The sequence below is a fragment of the Suncus etruscus genome, chromosome 10 (genome assembly GCF_024139225.1).
Source record: "Suncus etruscus isolate mSunEtr1 chromosome 10, mSunEtr1.pri.cur, whole genome shotgun sequence".
Classification (NCBI taxonomy): domain Eukaryota; kingdom Metazoa; phylum Chordata; class Mammalia; order Eulipotyphla; family Soricidae; genus Suncus; species Suncus etruscus.
In genome coordinates, this window is record NC_064857.1 from 35,751,971 (window position 1) to 35,770,053 (window position 18,083).

At 47.8% G+C, this 18,083-nt stretch overlaps 2 protein-coding genes across 6 annotated transcripts; both read left to right on the forward strand.

Moving 5' to 3' along the window:
• Positions 1 to 142: 142 nt before the first annotated feature.
• S100A1 (S100 calcium binding protein A1) lies at positions 143 to 5,516 on the forward strand. Its single transcript, XM_049782371.1, has 3 exons — positions 143 to 237; positions 1,716 to 1,867; positions 5,231 to 5,516. Exons 2-3 carry the CDS (start codon positions 1,727 to 1,729, stop codon positions 5,372 to 5,374), a joined length of 285 nt encoding a protein of 94 aa, XP_049638328.1. The 5' UTR covers positions 143 to 237; positions 1,716 to 1,726; the 3' UTR covers positions 5,375 to 5,516.
• Positions 5,517 to 7,190: 1,674 nt separating this feature from the next.
• Positions 7,191 to 16,244, forward strand: CHTOP (chromatin target of PRMT1). Of its 5 annotated transcripts, XM_049782341.1 has the most exons (7): positions 7,191 to 7,236; positions 7,559 to 7,640; positions 9,230 to 9,383; positions 10,165 to 10,248; positions 12,538 to 12,724; positions 13,489 to 13,626; positions 15,883 to 16,244. In XM_049782341.1, exons 2-7 carry the CDS (start codon positions 7,576 to 7,578, stop codon positions 16,086 to 16,088), a joined length of 834 nt encoding a protein of 277 aa, XP_049638298.1. In that variant the 5' UTR covers positions 7,191 to 7,236; positions 7,559 to 7,575; the 3' UTR covers positions 16,089 to 16,244. The 5 variants fall into 5 exon arrangements, with proteins under 5 accessions (XP_049638298.1, XP_049638294.1, XP_049638295.1 ...); XM_049782337.1 differs by lacking the exon at positions 10,165 to 10,248; XM_049782338.1 differs by lacking the exon at positions 10,165 to 10,248 and having other exon boundaries at positions 12,541 to 12,724.
• Positions 16,245 to 18,083: the final 1,839 nt, after the last annotated feature.

Below are 18,083 nucleotides of genomic sequence, written 5' to 3' on the forward strand. Positions count from 1 at the left end.
AGCCAGGGTAGCGGGAGAAGAGGAACACAGGGCAGCTTGTTCCGGCCCATGGGACAGAGGGCGCCTCTGTCCCCTGCTGGCTCCCTGCCCTGCTGGGTGTCTGCATGTGAAGGGGTGGAGCTAGGGGGAGGTGGGGTTGGCTGGGAAGGACACTAAATACTGGGCTCCCTGCACAGCTGGCAGCCACATTTGCAGCCTGTCCATCTGTCTGTCCAGCACCTGCTTGAGCCTGTATTGGTGAGTATCCCACCTGCCTGACCAGCTGGGGGAAGGGAACCCCAGAGAGCAGATGGTGGCATTTTTGGCACCACTGTGGGCCCAGGAGGGGTCTGGCCAGGGTTGCCTTTTAGGATTTGGAGGAAATTGGGTATAGAAGTAGAGAGGCAGACAAGTGAAGGTCAGAAGGAAGCAGTGTAGAATCCAGCCCTCTGAGATTCCAGGAAACCAAGTGATCCCCAAGGGCCTCTCCTCATTGCCCCAGACCCTGAACTGGGCCGGTAACAAAAATTGTTACTTCTGTCCCCTATCTCCCAGTCTGTCTCCCCATCCTTCTGCTGGCCCCTGGGAGGGACAGAACCCAGGCCAGGGGAAAGGACACAGAGAAGGGGCAGCTGAGTGCCAAGCCCACTTCTCCCTATCCACCCATGTGCTCTCAGCATTATATCCTTTCCCAGGCCCCCTCCTCTCCTGATTCCATTTCTGAGTTCAGTCCAAGGCCCCCCACTAAGCTCCATCAACAGTGTCCTCACATTAGTGGGACTCCTGGTAACAGGGCCAGCAACTGAGCTCACCTCCCTCACGGCCACTTATCCCCCATCCATCAGCTCAGCTCAAGTTCCACCATCCCCATCTCTGTGACAACCATATCCCCTGTCCCAGTTCAGGTGACACTGACAAGGGCCCCATTGAGGAGTGGGATGTCATCCGATAAGGGCCCATTGTCCAGCCCCTCAGACTGGGGGAAGATGGGACACCTGAGCTGAGAGAGCTAAATTCCCCCCCCAACTTCTCACCTTCCTCTTCCAGTACCTGAAGGCAGAGCCACCCACCCATGCTCTCCCTCAGTCCTCCTCTCCTCCACCACCCCACTGAACCAACCCACCCACCCACCCACTCACCCCACCCGCCTGCCCTACCTCCCCTGGGCTGTGCCAGGGACACAGTGGTGGGGACTGTCCCCCTGCTGGGTGCCGGAAATTCCTCTCTCCCTCCCTGCCACCCCCATGCTGAAAAGGGCTGATTCTGCAGAGCTAGAAGAGCAGACAAACAAGAGCCAGTGCATCCAGAGAAAATAACAGTGGGGCCCAAAGACCCCCTAGCCAGCTGACAAGAAACAACCTCCCACCCCAGGAAAGACCACCCACTTGGGCTGCCAGGGCAGAACTGGCTCCTCGCTAAGAGTGGGTACAGGATGAGAGCTCCCGAGGAGAACCCAGCTCACCCCAACAGCAGGCAAGGTCTGGGGTAAAAATAGAGCCCAAGAGCCCAGCTGATCCTGTGACCCTGCTGCCTGCCCCACCCTCCTCAGTATCTTCAAGCCCTGCCACCCTCTGGCCGGAGCACGGAAGGGAGATGCCCCATATGGGGGTCTAGAAGCAGATTTCACTGCACCTGGTAAAGACCTGGGGGACAGGTGCCATTGAGTTCCAAGACACAGCTGTGGGGGTGCAATGCTTGGGCAGCTCCCAAGCTTAGGGCCTCACTGTGGTGTGCAGGTGTCAACACGATGAGCTCTGACCTGGAAACAGCCATGGAGACCCTCATCAATGTGTTCCACACACACTCGGGCAAGGAGGGGGACAAGTACAAGCTGAGCAAGAAGGAGCTGAAGGAGCTGCTGCAGACTGAGTTCTCTGGTTTCCTGGAAGTGAGCTTGGGCTGAGGGACAGGGGTGGGGGGTAGAAGATGGGGGCTGGGTCATCTCCCCATCTCCACCCTGCTCCCTGCCTATTCTGTCTGCCCTTCCCTGGTTCCCTTCTCCTCCTCCACCCTGATGGCCTACAGCAGTGTACAGCCCTGTCCCCGGACAGGAAGGAAAAGACTGCAGCTCTCACGTAAACCGGGCCCTATCTGAGGTGACAGAGGACAGAAGTATGCTGGCTTCCCCAGAGAGGAGACACTTAAGTCATGTCTCTCCTCCCAATAGAGTCCTCAGAGATAACTTAAAGAGAAAGAGAGGTACTTGCAAGCACAGAACATGGCAGCAAGAATGTGGCGTATGTGAGGTGAGCAGCTCAGCTCAGCGCATGCTAAGAATCAAGCCGGGTGCCTCCTGCACTCAAAGCAACCTATGGCGCCATAGCTCCCCCATCTTCTTCACTGTTTCATTTGTCTGTGGCCACACTCAGCAGTGCTCAGGGGCACTCCTCGAACAAAGCACTTCACTCAGGTGCTTCTGGAAGAAAAACTATGATACTGGGACTTGAACCCAATGCTTCCCATACTAAGCAGTGATCTATCACTGAGAGTCACATCCCCAAAGGAGGGGCCAGTAAAGATTGAAACAGCTTCAAGATTTATTCATTAATTTATTTATTTTTGAATTTTGGGCCACACCCAGAGGCACTCAGAGGTTTCTCGTGGCTCTGCACTCAGAAATCGCTCCTGGTAGGCTCGTATATGGATTGCTGAGGATTGAACCCAGGTCTGTCCAGGGTCAGCAGCATGCAAAGTCCTACTGCTGTGCTATCACTCTGGCCTCTCGAGATTTTCTTGAACCTGGATTCGAATTCTAACCCTATAGAGTTCTAGCAATGTGACTTTGCATTCATTATTTAACTAGTTTTTCACCTGTTTATTCTCCAGAATAATGAAATCTACCACATACTATATGCTTAGAAATAAATCAGAGGGGCCCGAAGAGATAGCACAGCGGCATTTGCCTTGCAAGCAGCCGATCCAGGACCAAAGGTGGTTGGTTCAAATCCTGGTGTCCCATATGGTCCCCCCTGTGCCTGCCAGGAGCTATTTCTGAGCAGACAGCTAGGAGTAACCCCTGAGCACCGCCGGGTGTGGCCCAAAAACCAAAAAAAAAAAAAAAGAAAGAAAGAAAGAAATCAGAGGACCGGAGAGAGAGCACAGAGGAAAGGCATTTGCCTTGCATGCAGGAGGATAATGGTTCAAATCCCGGCATCCCATATGGTCCCCTGAGCTTGCTGTGCACATTGCCAATCCAGGATGGACCCGGGTTTGATTCCCGACATCCCATATGATCCCCCTGCCAGGCGCAACTTCTGAGCACAAAGCCAGGAGTAACCCCAAGCTCTTCAGGGTATGACCCTGAAGTGTAGGGTAAGTAGGATTTGCCTTGCACACCGATCCGATTTGATCCCCAGTATCCTATATGATTTCCCAAGCCTGCCAGGAGTAACTGCTGAGCATAGAACCAAGAGTAACCCCTGAGCGCCACCTGGTGTGGCCCAAAAACCAAAAAATAAAGTTCCTAGTATAGAAGGGCCTGAACCAGGGGTGTGACACAAAGAATTCAACACAAAGAGCCAATTTTTTTTTTTTTTTTTTTTTTTTGGTTTTTGGGTCACACCCTGTGACGCTCAGGGGTTACTCCTGGCTATGCGCTCAGAAGTTGCTCCTGGCTTCTTGGGGGACCATATGGGACGCCGGGGGATCGAACTGCGGTCCGTCCTAGGCTAGCACAGGCAAGGCAGGCACCTTACCTCCAGCGCCACCGCCCGGCCCCAAAGAGCCAAAATTTTAAACTGTGAGAGTCAGAGAGCCACACCACACAGTGACCTGCCAAAACAGACAAACACAAAAGCATATCATTTTAACAATAATATATTAAACATATTGCATTTTGCCATTTTGAGTGAGGGTCAAAATCCTGCAGTGATGGTGAGGGTGTGCTGCGTCCTCCACATTAAGAACTAACGGCAGGGGGCCGGGCGGTGGCGCTAAAGGTAAGGTGCCTGCCTTGCCTGCGCTAGCCTTGGACGGACCGCGGTTCGATCCCCCGGTGTCCCATATGGTCCCCCAAGCCAGGAGCAACTTCTGAGCACATAGCCAGGAGTAACCCCTGAGCGTTACTGGGTGTGGCCCAAAAACCAAAAAAAAAAAAAAAAAAAAGAACTAACTGCAAGATGTGACCCAACATGTGACACGTGGCCCGTGCAGTTGTTTCCGAGGGGTGGGAGACGGGAGGACGCAGCCTGGGGGCAGGACTCGGAGATCTCTCCTCAGAGGTCCCGCCTCAGAAGCAGCAGAACAAAATCCAAACTTGGCAAAGAGCCACAGTATACAAAAGAATGATAAGAGGCAAAGAGTCTCATTCATTTTGGCCGAGAGCCACGTGTTCACCACCCCTGGCATTAGCAATAGTACAGCACGTAGGGCACTTGCCTTATACACTGCCAACCTGAGTTCCATTCCTGACATCCCATAAGAAGCCCTGAGCACTGCCAGGAGTAATTCCTGAGCACAAAGCCAGAAGCAACCCCAGTACACCAGGTGTGGCAAAAAATAAATAAAAATTAAAGGGGCTGGAGAGATAGCATGAAGGTAGGGTCCTTGCATGCAGAAGGACAGTGGTTTGAGTCCCAGCATCCCATATGGTCCCCCGAGCCTGCCAGGAGCAATATCTGAGCATAGAGCCAGGAGTAACCCCTGAGCACTGCCGGGTGTGACTCAAAACCAAAAAAATAAAAAAATAAAAATACCCACCACCACCACAAAAAAAAAAAAAGAAAAAAGAAAAATAAATAAAATTTTTTAAAAGAAAATCTAGAAAAATCCTGGTCCTCTGAGCACCAAGCAGAGGCTCTCACGGACATGGTCTCAAAACACCCAAATACTTCCTGTGACTAGAGAATGCTCAATAGGCTGGAGTGCACATGCTTTACCTGTAGGAGGTGCAGGCTCAATCCAAGCACTAAATCTGGTTCCCAGAGCACCACAAGGACAAACCCCCAGACACAGCCAAGAGTAGCCCCTGACAACCATCAGGTATGGCCCCAAAACAAAAACAAAACCCTAGTATGTCTGGTATGGTGTTTGCCATGTCGTGGACATTCAATAATAGTAACTTCCATGGCTATCTGTACTCAACTCAATAAGGAAGCTATTCCTTAGGCATCAGGGGGCTGTGGTGTTAGTTTTAGGTAGCAGCAGAGCCCTCACCATTAGAAACAATTCTCCCTCTTCATTTTTCACCTCCTTCTCCCCAACCCAATTCAGAGCTCACCCTCTTCCTAACCCCCATCTCCTGGCTTCACAGGCCCAAAAGGATGCGGAAACTGTGGACAAGCTGATGAAGGAACTCGATGAGAATGGAGATGGGGAGGTGGACTTCCAGGAGTATGTCACCTTTGTGGCTGCCCTCACAGTGGCCTGCAACAACTTCTTCTGGGAGAATAGCTAGGCAGACAGTCCCAAAGACCACACCCTGCCCGTGACCATCCCCACATGTCCTCTCCCCGGTTCCCTTCTCCCACCAGCAGGCTGACATAGTAGCGTAGCAGGCCTGCTCTCAGCATTCATTAAAGCTCATTTCTGCCACTCCAGTTACAATGTCCTTTGGTATCTGACTGTATTTGGCTGCTGACACCCACCTTAAGAGGGATGGGAAATGTGCTGACACTCTCCTACTGGGGGATACTAGATTATGAGAGGCAGGGTCAAGCGCTGGTGACTAGGAAAACCAGAATTTTCTTCAACCTTCAAAGAATATTTACTGAGGGTCTGGAGTGATACAGTACAGAAGAGAGAGCATTTGCCAGTGACAAACCCACATTTGATGTTCTGTACCCTATATGGTCCCTAGAATCAGCAACCCAGGGCGACCACAGTGCTTTCGGGGCCCCAGAATCAGTAGTAAACCCTGAGCACAGCCAGAGCATAAAAGGCAACAAGTGTGTGTGTGGGAGAGAGGGGGTGGGGGAGAAACTGACAGAGAGACAGACAGAGAGACAGAGAGGAGAGAGAGACAGAAACAGAGACAGAGAGAGAAACAGAGAGACAGAGAAGAGAGAGAAACAGAGAGAGAAAATATTTACTCACAAAGGTACCAGCAAGGATGACACAGGACACACACAGACAGACACAAAGATAGGCTCACTATGGATGATGGATTGAAGTTGTGCCCAGTCACTCAGCACTCATATGAGTCCTTTTCTATGACATTAAAAAAAAAACCGGGGCCAGAGTGATAGCACAGACAACACACACAGACAACCTGGGGCAGACCTAGGTTTGATCACTAGCATCCCATGTGTTCCTCCAAGTTTGCCAGAAGTGATTTCTGAATGCAAAGCCAGGAGTAACCCCTGAGCGCGGCCTAGTGTGACCCAAAAACAAAACAACAATCAAATCATCAGGGCTCGGGGAGCTAGTACAGCAGAGATGGTACTGGCGTTGCACACTAGTGACCCAGGTTCAAACAATGGCACCTCATAGGGGTCCCCAGGCCTAGCCAGGAGTGATCCTGGAACACAGAAATAAGTCCTTAGCGTTGCAAGGGTGGCCCAAACATTCCCCCACGCCAATCCCTTCACGCAAAGGAGGGGGCAGAGTAGCAGAGCTTGGATGCAAAGGAAAGAGAGAAGCACGGGCCTGATGGGTATGGGATAGGGCTAAGAATAAAGGACTTGGCCTGGACGGTCACGGAGCTGCAAGGGCAACCGATGCTACAGAGCAGGGCCAGATGAAATAAGGGGCTTGACAGGTAGCACGGAGTCCCCAAATTCCTTCGAGACCAACCTAAGCGGCCCAGAGAAACCCCAGAAAACTAAGTGTGGGTCTCGAACTCTCAACAAGGCCCAACCACGTGGCCTTTAGCAACGGCCTTATAGGGGTCTGGCCCCGCCCCCGAACCTCCCGCCCAGCTCCGGGCACGGCCTCTCGCGCAGGCGCAGGCGCAGGCGCAACGCGACGCTCCCCCCCCCCGCGAGAGGGACGTTGACGTCGTGACGTCGTGACGCCGCCGACGTCATCTTAGCGTCCCAGTCTGCACCGGGGCGTGGCGGCCATTTTGTTTGGGGACGGCAGCGGGAGTTGGCGGCCGGAGCAAGTCAGGGAAGGAAGGGCACAAGCCAGGCGGAGCGGCAAGGCAAAGGCAAGGCAGCCCGCGACCACGAACTCACCGGGCAATCTAGAGCTCACACCTCTAACCAACCGCCCACCGGAAGCCCCGCCATCGCTCCCTGGGGTTCGGCCGGCCCCCATCTGCCTCAGCTGTGGTGGCCGCCGTGGGAGGAGGAGCAGCACTGGCGTCCGTGTCCTTCGGTGCGTTTGGTGGGGAGTGGAAAGGACTTGGGGGGTACAGGGGGAAGAGGCTGACTGACGTTGGGGCGGAACATGGCGGCTCCAGGGGGCCCCCCCCCACCCCCCGAGAAGGCTCCTCAGCCGGCGCCGGTCGCGTCGCCCCTCACGCGCGCCGCCGGCGCCTCAACTTCCGGCGGCCGCCGGGTTCACTTCCGGCGGTCGCGGGGAATCACTTCCGGTGGTCGCCGTTCGCGCTTTGGCTGTTGCGACTGACCCTCGTGGGCACCCGTAGGGTTTGCCGCTTCTCCTCTTAAGCATCTCCTCTCACTCCCTTCGCTTGCAGATACTCGGGATCTGAAGATGGCTGCCCAGTCCGCGCCGAAAGTCGTGCTCAAAAGCACCACCAAGATGTCGCTGAACGAGCGGTGAGGCAGCCAACAGCAAACTCCAGCGCGTTCCCAAGAGAGCGGCCCCCACCCCTAAAAGCGGCCCTGGGGGTCGGTCGGTCGTCCACTGCCCAACACAACCTGGTGTTTTTTAAGTAGATACCACCGCAGGGAGGAGGCTACAGACCTCCCCCTTCTGCTCTGCCCTCCTCTTGTCTGTGGGCACCAAAACCCAGCAGCGGGCGGTCGTATGCAAAAAAAAAAAAAAAAAACCCTTTTCACGGTAGATTTTCTCATGTCACTCGGTCTGAGATGCTTGCCTGGTGGGGTGTATTGTATAAAAAGAAAAAAAAAAAAGACTCCTCACACCCTCCCTCTCTTCACTTTTTTTTTTCTTTTTAAATAACACCGAGCCAGGGGTGATGCAGCGCGGTAGCATGTGGCCGCCCAGGCTGCTGCAAGAGGCTTGCTGCCCAGTCCGAGGCTGGCCGTGCGGTGCCTGGCCTGTAAGAGGCAGGTAGCAAGCCGAGATCATGTCCAAAGGCCCTGGAATGGCGTTCTGGGGCCTTGTAAGAGGCACTTGCTTTGCTCCATTTCACTCTCTTCCCAGTCTTGCTTTTAGTTTGGTTTTTTTTGTTTGTTTGTTTGTTTGGTTAGATTCTCTCTCACAGTTTCAATGTTCTTCTCTCCCATCCTGGTCAATTTAATGTGGCAGGAATAGAAAAGTGTTTTCCCGAGCGCTTAAAGGATCCAACTTTCTCAGAATTAATCACTTGGAATCGGGAAAAGGAATCATGGGATTAAGCATTTAAAAAGCACTTTTGGGGCCGGGTGGTGGCGCTAAAGGTAAGGTGCCTGCCTTGTCTGCGCTAGCCTTGGACGGACCGCGGTTCGATTCCCCGGTGTCCCATATGGTCCCCCAAGCCAGGAGCAACTTCTGAGCGCATAGCCAGGAGCAACTTCTGAGCGCATAGCCAGGAGTAACCCCTGAGCGTTACCGGGTGTGGCCCAAAAACAAAAAAATAAAATAAAATAAAAAGCACTTTTGTTCATGGAGTGCCTTTGACCATTCATTTTAGACTACTAAGAAGTTTGTCATGTTTATTTCTGCCTTTTCTGAAGCATGTGTACTTCATATCTTCAGACTATACCATAATTACCTCTTGTTTGTATATTGACTGAAGGAACGATCTGAGAAAAGGTGATACACCCATATATTTTTATGGGTGTATTGTTTGCCATCCGCCTTTAAAAGGCACCTACCTGCAGTTCCCCCGAGATTTGGGGCTTTCTTTGTCTCTGAAGCTTCATCTTCTGTCTCTTGTCATCCTATCTGCTTACTGCGTGTTTTTCATACTTTTCACCTTCTCCTAAAAAACCCTTACCTGAGCCCTCGTTATCAAACCTTTGATTGAATGTGCTACACTTAGCTGCATTTCTAAGTTTCTGATTCTTGCAAGTTGGTGGAAGCAGAGGAGTATTTAACCCACATCAACCTTGATCTAAGTGTACTACTTTACTTAAAGTTCGTGGGATCTGGAGCTCCTGGTCTAGCAAGCCATGAAAATGCCAATAAATGTTTTGTAATAAAGCTTTTATTTAAACATCCATTCTGTTCGACCTTGAAGCTTTACTAATATGCTGAAGAACAAACAGCCGATGCCGGTGAATATTCGGGCTTCGATGCAGCAACAACAGCAGCTAGCCAGTGCCAGAAACAGAAGACTGGCCCAGCAGATGGAGAATAGACCCTCTGTCCAGGCAGCTTTAAAACTGAAGCAGGTGAGAGAATGAATGGATCTTATTGCTCCAGATGCAGCTGGTGCACTCTCAGGCAGTCCACTGAGGCTGCCAGGACCTGATGGATGATTACAAGCTGACTCAGGGCAAAAGGTGAAGCTTCTCTGGAGGCAAGAGTTCAGAGAATTCTGTTTTAGCAGGTACCAATGAGTGATTTTGTTGTCTCTTCTCTTGTAGGTAGTTTGCCATCAATATGGCCGGCTTAAGTTGTAGTTTTGGTTTTTGACCCTGTGCCCTTGAAGTAGGTTTATTGACTTTTGCCACAGAGAAATAATTCTTTTTTCTGTTTTAAATGGATGAGTGTTTTATTCCCTGTATAATGTGAGAGGCAAATTAGAGAAATAATTGTATTCTTCCCCTAATGTAAGGAACTGCTGAAGGACTTAGTCAAAGGTATGTAGTACTAAGATGGTAGTGCAGGAAGTCCCTATCTTCACAGAACAGTGTTTGCAGTAAGGTACAAGCATGGAGTAATTAATTAATGGGATTTGGGACCAGATGCACAGTGGTAAGGTGTTTGCCCTGCATGCGGCCAACATAGGACAGACTCCCAGTTGGAATCCCGACATCCCATGTGGTCCCCCTAGCCTGCTAAGAGTGACTTCTGAGCTCAGAGCTAGGATTAATCCCTGAGTTCCGCAGGTGTTAGCGCCCCCTCACCAAAAAAAAAAAAAAAAGAATTGATGGGATTTCAAATTTTTGAATTTCCAATAAGAGAATCCTATTTGGATCTGAAATAAAATCTGCTCTTTATTATTCATAGATTTTATATGCAAATCCGGACAATGGCTGTGGAAGGATATGTCCAAGCTGTGGCTGGGCGTCAGGAGGGCGGTGCCATGCAACTGTAAGAATGGACTGGTAGCACTGCATGGCTATGCATAAGTCAACAATTAATAGAACACCCTCCCCCACCCTGAATCATTGGGCTCAGTTACTAAAAATAAACACGATCCTTTTGCTTCAGCTTCCTTGAGCCGTTAAGAGATTAGAGTTGTCCCTAACTCGGGAATGCAGTAAAAGTCGCCATTTTCCAAGAATAAATATTTAGAATTGCTGTTCTTTTAAAATGTTTGGGCTGGACCTACAGCTCAGTAGTGCAAGTACTTCGCATGTAAGCCCCTGGATTCTATTGCTGGCACTACAAAAAAATTTAAAGTGCGGAAAGCATCCTGGAATGGCATTCTCATAGAACTCTTATGATGGAAGTGTTATAGTACATCTGCTCTTCTGTAGAATGTGGCCATTTGCTGCCTTAGAAGCACTTGGAATTGTGACTAATGGGATTGAGGAACTTTTTTTTTTTTTTTTTACTTATTAGTGGTTAGCAAATCATTGAGAATGCAGCACAGTTCTAGAAATATAGTTAGCATCTTTGTGCTTTGTCATTGGCCAATATTCATGGCAACTAAGGATTGAGAAAGGAAAAGAACTGAGTATTGTATGATCCCCTGAAAGCAACAGATGTATGAAGCCCTATAGGCCCACTTTGTATGCTATAAAGAAAGTGATGTGACAGACTATACTTACTTTACCCCTGTTCATGCTAGATATAACGTTCCAGTAAGAAACAGTTTCTGGTCTGGTTCTAAACTAGTCCTTTTTCAGCTTTTAGAAAAAACTCTTAGGCATTTGCTTTTGGGTGAAGTTTTAAAAGAGCTTTTAATTGTGTTGGATATTTTGTAGGAAAATAGATTTGCTTGACTGTTCAAGACCACATATTTTCCTTTGAAAGAATTTAATTCACAAGACAAGTTCTTCCTAATTTCTTTATTTCTTTTTGATTAGCAAATATCTCCTAACTTCAAGTGTGGTCTTCCCTCCCCCCCCCCTTTTTTTTTTTTTTGGTGATGATAGGTCACCTATCTCTGTTTTGGTGTCATGTGACCATGCTCTGGGATTACTCTCCACTCAGGAATCTCTCCTGGCAGGCTCAGACCATATAGGATTCCAAGGATTGGATCCAGGTCAGCCATATTGAGGCAAGTGCCCTACCTGCTGTATTATATAGGTCACCTGTCTTTAATGTTCAGGTGGCTCTCTGGAGACATATGTGAGTTACATGTATTTTGAATTAAAAGTCATTACACTGGCTTAGTGGAGCTGTTTGCAAGGATAGACATGAAATTACGGTTGTGTTAAGAAATGTAAGGAAGGGGTCGGAGAGATAGCATGGAGGTAAGGCGTTTGCCTTTCATGCAGAAGGTCATCGGTTCGAATCCCGGCGTCCCATATGGTCTCCCGTGCCTGCCAGGAGCAATTTCTGAGCATGAAGCCAGGAGTAACCCCTGAGCACTGCCGGGTGTGACCCAAAAAAAAAAGAAATGTAAGGAAGGGGCCGGGCGGTGGCGCTGGAGGTAAGGTGCCTGCCTTGCCTGCCTGCGCTAGCCTAGGACGGACCGCGGTTCGATATCCCGGCGTCCCATATGGTCCCCCAAGAAGCCAGGAGCAACTTCTGAGCGCATAGCCAGGAGTAACCCCTGAGCGTCACAGGGTGTGGCCCAAAAACCAAAAAAAAAAAAAAAAAAAAGAAATGTAAGGAAAGGAGGTTTGACTTTTGTATTTATTTACATCTTAAGGTAAAAATGGACCGACTGGAGATAGATACAAAGGAAAAATGGAGCACACTGGCCTCTTTGACTGAGAGATCAAATCTTGTTCTTAAATCACAAGAATGCAAATGAACTTGTAATTTAAATTTTGTCCAGTGTGATGAACTTCCTATGGTGTTTGAGTAAGCTTTGAAGACAGTGGTAGTCCTTGGGCAGGTATGAATAAAGTCATAACCTTGTCAACCTGTTGTTGGAAAACAATCCGTGATTTGAACTACAGTGTTCTTACTAAATTTACATTACAAGTAATGGTATGTGGCTTCTGTAGACAGATTAGTGAGATCATTTGTTGTTATACTAATTTTATGGGACGGTGCTCAGGCCATTTAGAAATTGTGGGTCAGAAATTTGCATTATACCATGTTCTGAGGCAGAGGCTTGCTTCTGGTTCAGGGTCCTTGCTTACCCACAGCAGGTATCCCAGCACACAGATCTCTCACTTGCTTCTTTTTCCCTGCTCTTTGAGTTGCCAAATCCCACGGATTGCCTTTTTGATCTCAATCCCCCAACACCTTTTCTTCCAGAAGAGCTTAAAGCAGCGCCTGGGTAAGAGTAACATCCAGGCACGGTTAGGCCGGCCCATAGGGTCCCTGGCCAGGGGAGCAATCGGAGGACGAGGCCTGCCCATAATCCAGAGAGGCTTGCCCAGAGGAGGACTGCGTGGGGGACGTGCCTCAAGAACCCTACTTAGGGGCGGGATGTCGCTCCGAGGTCAGTGCTGTTACTTGCTAATCATTGGGCCCTATCCCTTCCCTTTTCTCTTGGGCTGCTTTTGGACACATTTGTTTAACATATTTAAGGCTGAATTTGTATTAATATAATAACTTTCGGAATCACATATTTTTAATAGTGCTGCATGTCTTTTATCGATACCATTCCTTTTCTGATAATGTGCAATGGTGAGAGGCTATGACCTGCATAACCACAGGTAATTCATGTCACCTCCATTCCATTTTAAAACACCCTGCTGTTGCTGCTGCTTGAATCAAAGCACATTTGAGTTCTAGAAAGAATCAAAAATATGTATGGGTCTTAGACCTATACTGTTTCTGGCGCTAGTGAAATCCTGTTTTAAGGGGGAAATGAGAGGGCAAGTTGATCCATAGCACTTGTCTATATGTTACATTCTGGACACTGTTAGCCTGTTTCTTGTATGATTCTTAACCTCTTCAAGAATGCGTTGAGAGCAGGAATCATTGGTTAAGTATTAAATCTTACCTACCTGATTTTTCAATAGGCTTTATTAAGTATACATACTAATTAACTTAACTCCCAGCTTCTTGCAAAATTTGGGTTTGTCAGACTTGTTGATTTGATTGAGTAAAGAGCAGCTTAATCTGCCCACTCTGCAGCTTGCCCCACCCAATCTAAAATTTAACTGAATTAACTCATTTAACCCTCACGCCTGCCTTTGGTTGGAATCTACTTTGTGTCTTGGATTTACCTGCATATACATTGTATGCCTCCTCTCCAAGGTCAAAACCTGCTCCGAGGTGGACGAGCCGTAGCTCCCCGAATGGGCTTAAGAAGAGGTGGTGTTCGAGGTCGTGGAGGTCCTGGGAGAGGGGGCCTAGGGCGTGGAGCTATGGGTCGTGGCGGACTCGGTGGTAGAGGTTAGTCAGCTCCCAACTTCAGAGAATAGCTCCCTTTTCTCTCCCTTCAAAACTCAGAGCCACTTTTCTGCACAGCTTCAAATCATAGACAGGCTTATTTGTTTGTCTTGTTTTGTTTTTTTGAAACTGGCTTATTTGCAAAATTCACGTGCTGGTAGTGTGAAAGTCTGTCGGGTTTTCTAGGAACTAATTGGGTGGGCATATGTTACAGAGCCAGATAAAACTCCCAGATCTCAAATTTTAATTGTTAAGATGATAAGATGCTTGGTTTGGGGTTATATATTTTGTCCCTGCCTGCCACCATACAGCCCTCCCCATTTTGAGGCTAAGCAAAAAAAAAAAAGGATGAGTACAAAATAAAAAAAATTAATTGATGTTGGGCATTATCTAAAGCCAAATAAATTCAAAATAATGTTTGTTCTTATGGGGGAAAGATTGCCCTTTTTTTTTTTCTTGCCCCTTTTTTTTTTTTTTTTTTTTTTTTTTTTTTTTTTTGTTTTTTTTTTTGTTTTTGGGCCACACCCTGTGAAACTCAGGGGTTACTCCTGGCTATGCGCTCAGAAGTTGCTCCTGGCTTCTTGGGGGACCATATGGGACGCCGGGGGATCGAACCGCAGTCCGTCCTAGGCTAGCGCAGGCAAGGCAGGCACCTTACCTCCAGCGCCACCGCCCGGCCCTCTTGCCCCTTTTTTTAAGAGGATGGAGCATCTGTGTGCAAGGCAAGTGCCTTAACCTAATCCCCTGTACTGTTTTTGTTTGGGTTTGGGTTTGGGTTTACATCCTGTGATGGTCAGAATTTATTCCTGGATCTGGGCTCAGAAATTATTTGTTGTGCTCAGGGTGGCATTTGGGATACCATGGATCAAACCTGGCTCCAACCTCATGCAAGGCAAACAACCTGTGCTGTACTACCTCTCTGCCACCCCACCCCAAAGATTGATTAAAGAGGCTAGGAAAGGTTGTGTCATTTAACTGACTCCTTGTGATCAAACCTTTTGAAACTTGGTGTGATAATTTGTTTTGTGACCTTCAGACCCACATTAGCAAAGATATTGATGGTGTTGCTGTTATTAAATGTCAAATCTTATGGAAGTTTTAACAACACCTTTCAGGGACAAGGAGATCCTACCCTTGATAAAGCCCGTATGTATATATTTGCCTTGGTCGTTCCAAAATGTACAGTGGTGGGTGGTTAATTTATGGTATTTGAAATTACAAGAGAAATTGTGACTTTTAGGGAAAAATTGGATGAGATCTTGTTTACCTTCCCTTCTGTTACATGCTTGAGTGAAGCATAAGCAAGTTTGAATTTCAAGATGAAATAGCCCGTTTCCAAATTATCTTGGTTTCTGAGAGACATCACAGGGATTGGATGGGAGGAGGGGTACTCTCCTTTTTAATAAAATTTGGGTGTGTGTAATTAAATGGACTGAAACCACACCTCCTTGATAACTATAATTATTATAAAGGGGTTAAAAATTGAAGATATGGGGCCGGAGACAGCATGGAGGTAAAGCGTTTGCCTTGCATGCAGAAGGTTGGTGGTTCAAATCCCGGCGTCCCTTATGGTCCCCTGAGCACGGCCAGGTGTGACCCAAAAACCAAAACAAAAAAAAATTGAAGATAGAAGTGACTGGCACTTGACTTAAAATGTTTTTCCCCACCTTTCCAAATTGTTCCAGTCTTCTGGCATGGGATCGGCTCATTAGTGCTTGAGGAGATAAGTTAATTTTTCATGATCTTATCTCCAGTAAAGCTTACTTTGAAACTGGTCTAGCATCATACATACCCTTTTGGGGTGTTTTTTTGTTTTGTTTTGTTTTGTTTTCTCTTTTTTTTTTTAATTGTTTTTGGTTTGGGGGCACACTTGGTACTCAGGGATTAGTCCTGGTGGTTCAGGGAAACATGGGAGCCAAATTGGCCATGTGCAAAAGCCTAGTGCCCTACCATCTGCTGTTCCAGCCCCACACCCCTACAATTTATTTTTATGTGAACTTACGGTGTATCTCAAACTTTAATTTGTTTTCCTTTAAAAGATTGAAATGTTCTTACATAGCATTTAGATAAGCGTGTAGTAAGGGATTCATTATGTGTGCTTTCCATGTGTTGCTTTCTTACCTGTGTCTTTCCTATATTGCTAGATTCTCTCCCCTATCCTTATATCTTTCAGCTAGGCCCCAATGTGCTAAGGGGCATTGCCATGACACACATTAAACCTGCTTGTAACTGTCTTGTTTTTCTTTTTCCTTGTGCCAGGTCGGGGTATAATAGGTCGGGGAAGAGGGGGCTTTGGAGGCAGAGGTCGAGGCCGTGGACGGGGGAGAAGTGCCCTGACTCGCCCTGTGCTGACCAAGGAGCAACTTGACAACCAACTAGATGCCTACATGTCAAAAACGAAAGGCCATCTGGATGCCGAATTGGATGCCTACATGGCTCAGACTGATCCTGAAACCAATGATTGAAGCCTGCTGGCCTGTGAGAGACTCTTACTCAAGTCGCCACACCTGTAAATAATAGCTGAGAAACCTAATTGATGCTGGAAGGACCTTTTGATCAGAACAGGCTATGGACTCAACTTGTTATCAGTTTATGCGTTTTGTGTGTTTCTTTTACTTTTTTGATACTGTGTTGTAAGAAAGATACCCACCCACTTTTTTTTTTTTTTTGGCTTTGGTTTGCTTTATTATTTTTTCTTTTTTCTCAGACTTCTCTTTAGATTATGTTGTCGTCGTGGTTAGGATATCTTTCCACCTCCAAGGGCCTGCCATCACCTCTCATATTCTCGACGTTCTAACATTTCCTCTGTTAATCTCTCTGGCCCCAGAAAAAGTCCCAAAAAGCTCAGGTGTTCTGATGCCTAAGTTTCTGAGGTACACTTCTCTTAGACATCATCTTGAAGAGCCTTATGTTTAGAATCTAAGACTCAATATTGATATTTTGGTGTAGTGGGTTTTGGGAACATTGATGTAGCTTCAGGAACTCAAAATATGAGTCATGGGTGATTTTGGTGAGTTTCTGTTATGTCCACTGATAACTGCTGGGTTAAGTATGTGCACTTTGTACCCTGAAGATTTAGAAGCTTTCCTCTTGGTTTTGTCTTTTGTCCAAGGGGCTTTGTAATCAGGTTGGCTTACACCCAGTATAGGGGAGGCCATTTGTTAGATGGGAAAGGAAATGTTGGGGCTAATTTCTGGGTTATTCTAAGGGGGTCAGGATCTACCATGCTAAAACGCTGGGGTTTTGTGTTTATCCCAGACAAGTTTTGACCTCCATATTTTGGCTGTTTGATATATTTTCCGTGAAGGTTTAAGTTTAGCCATACTCTGAACTGTTCCAGTTTCAGTGGAATCTTGTATTTCTGGTTCATTATAACAAGAACTTGTTCTCCCAAATACTGCAAGGAGTTTATTTATTGTGGCGTCCTTTGAAATGTTTTGTCAGCCTTACTATATCTTCATAGTTGTGCTGATTCGGTGGGAGGGAAGAGAAGTGACTTTGGGCAAGCATGCCCTCTTTTATGTGAGCCCTACAAGAAAATGGTTTTCCCTCTGGCTTTTTGTTATTTGTGTTTCTGTGATCTGAATTTATGCGTGCTTGGTTGTGCTTCTCTATGGTTATGTGGGTTGGTGTGATGCTAACACACATATTAGATGGTGGTGTCAGATCTGACCTTGGTGCTTGCTTACAACTGGCTGTGCACCAGGGTCACACTGTTGTGGTCCCAGGTAACAGAACCAAACTCAACCATGTGTTGCCAGGCAAGCACCTTTTGCCACTGTACCATCCCCCCAAAACTACAGAAGGACTGCAAAGGATCAGAGGGAACATAGAAGGCTATGTACTAGCTTCGCATGCAACCAAACCTATTTTGCTTTCACGATTTGGGGGGGGGGCCACACCCTTATCCTGGCTACGCTCTCAAAAATCACGCCTGGCTTGGGCAACCATATGGGACACGGGGATCAAATCACAGTCCATCCTAGGTTAGTGCGGGCAAGGCAGACGCCTTAATGCTTGCGCCACCAGTCCGGCCCAAACTTTCACTATTCTCACCACCACTTTACCACCCTAGAAAGGGAATAGAACTGAGTGCATGCAGAGTTTAAGACTTTTGGGGGTTGGGGGATAGAGGTTTAGGCCACACCTAGCAGCAGTCAGGGTTATTCCAGGCACTGCTAAGAAATTACTCATGACAGGTTTGGGGGACCATATGGGATGCCAGGGGTCAAACCTGGGTCAGCTGCATACAAGACAAAACCAAATGCCCTACCATCATGCTATCAATAGTTCTGATCCCAAATTTAAGGCTTTTTTGGTACGTGGACCCAGGATTTGGTGCCATATGATCTCCCAAGTACCACTGGATTGTAATGCTGGGCCTCTTCCAAGCATATCTGGGGTGATCTTGGTAGTCCTGGCACTGTAAATCCTAAGCAGCAGTGCACTCTTGAGCCTTA

Coding starts and splice junctions, on each gene's coding strand:
- S100A1 (XM_049782371.1), top strand. CDS start 1,727: ATGAGCTCTGACCTGGAAACAGCCATGGAGACCCTCATCAATGTGTTC. Junction 1,868..5,230: donor AGTTCTCTGGTTTCCTGGAA/GTGAGCTTGGGC, acceptor CTGGCTTCACAG/GCCCAAAAGGATGCGGAAAC.
- CHTOP (XM_049782341.1), top strand. CDS start 7,576: ATGGCTGCCCAGTCCGCGCCGAAAGTCGTGCTCAAAAGCACCACCAAG. Junction 10,249..12,537: donor GAGGGCGGTGCCATGCAACT/GTAAGAATGGAC, acceptor CTTTTCTTCCAG/AAGAGCTTAAAGCAGCGCCT. Junction 13,627..15,882: donor TGGCGGACTCGGTGGTAGAG/GTTAGTCAGCTC, acceptor TCCTTGTGCCAG/GTCGGGGTATAATAGGTCGG.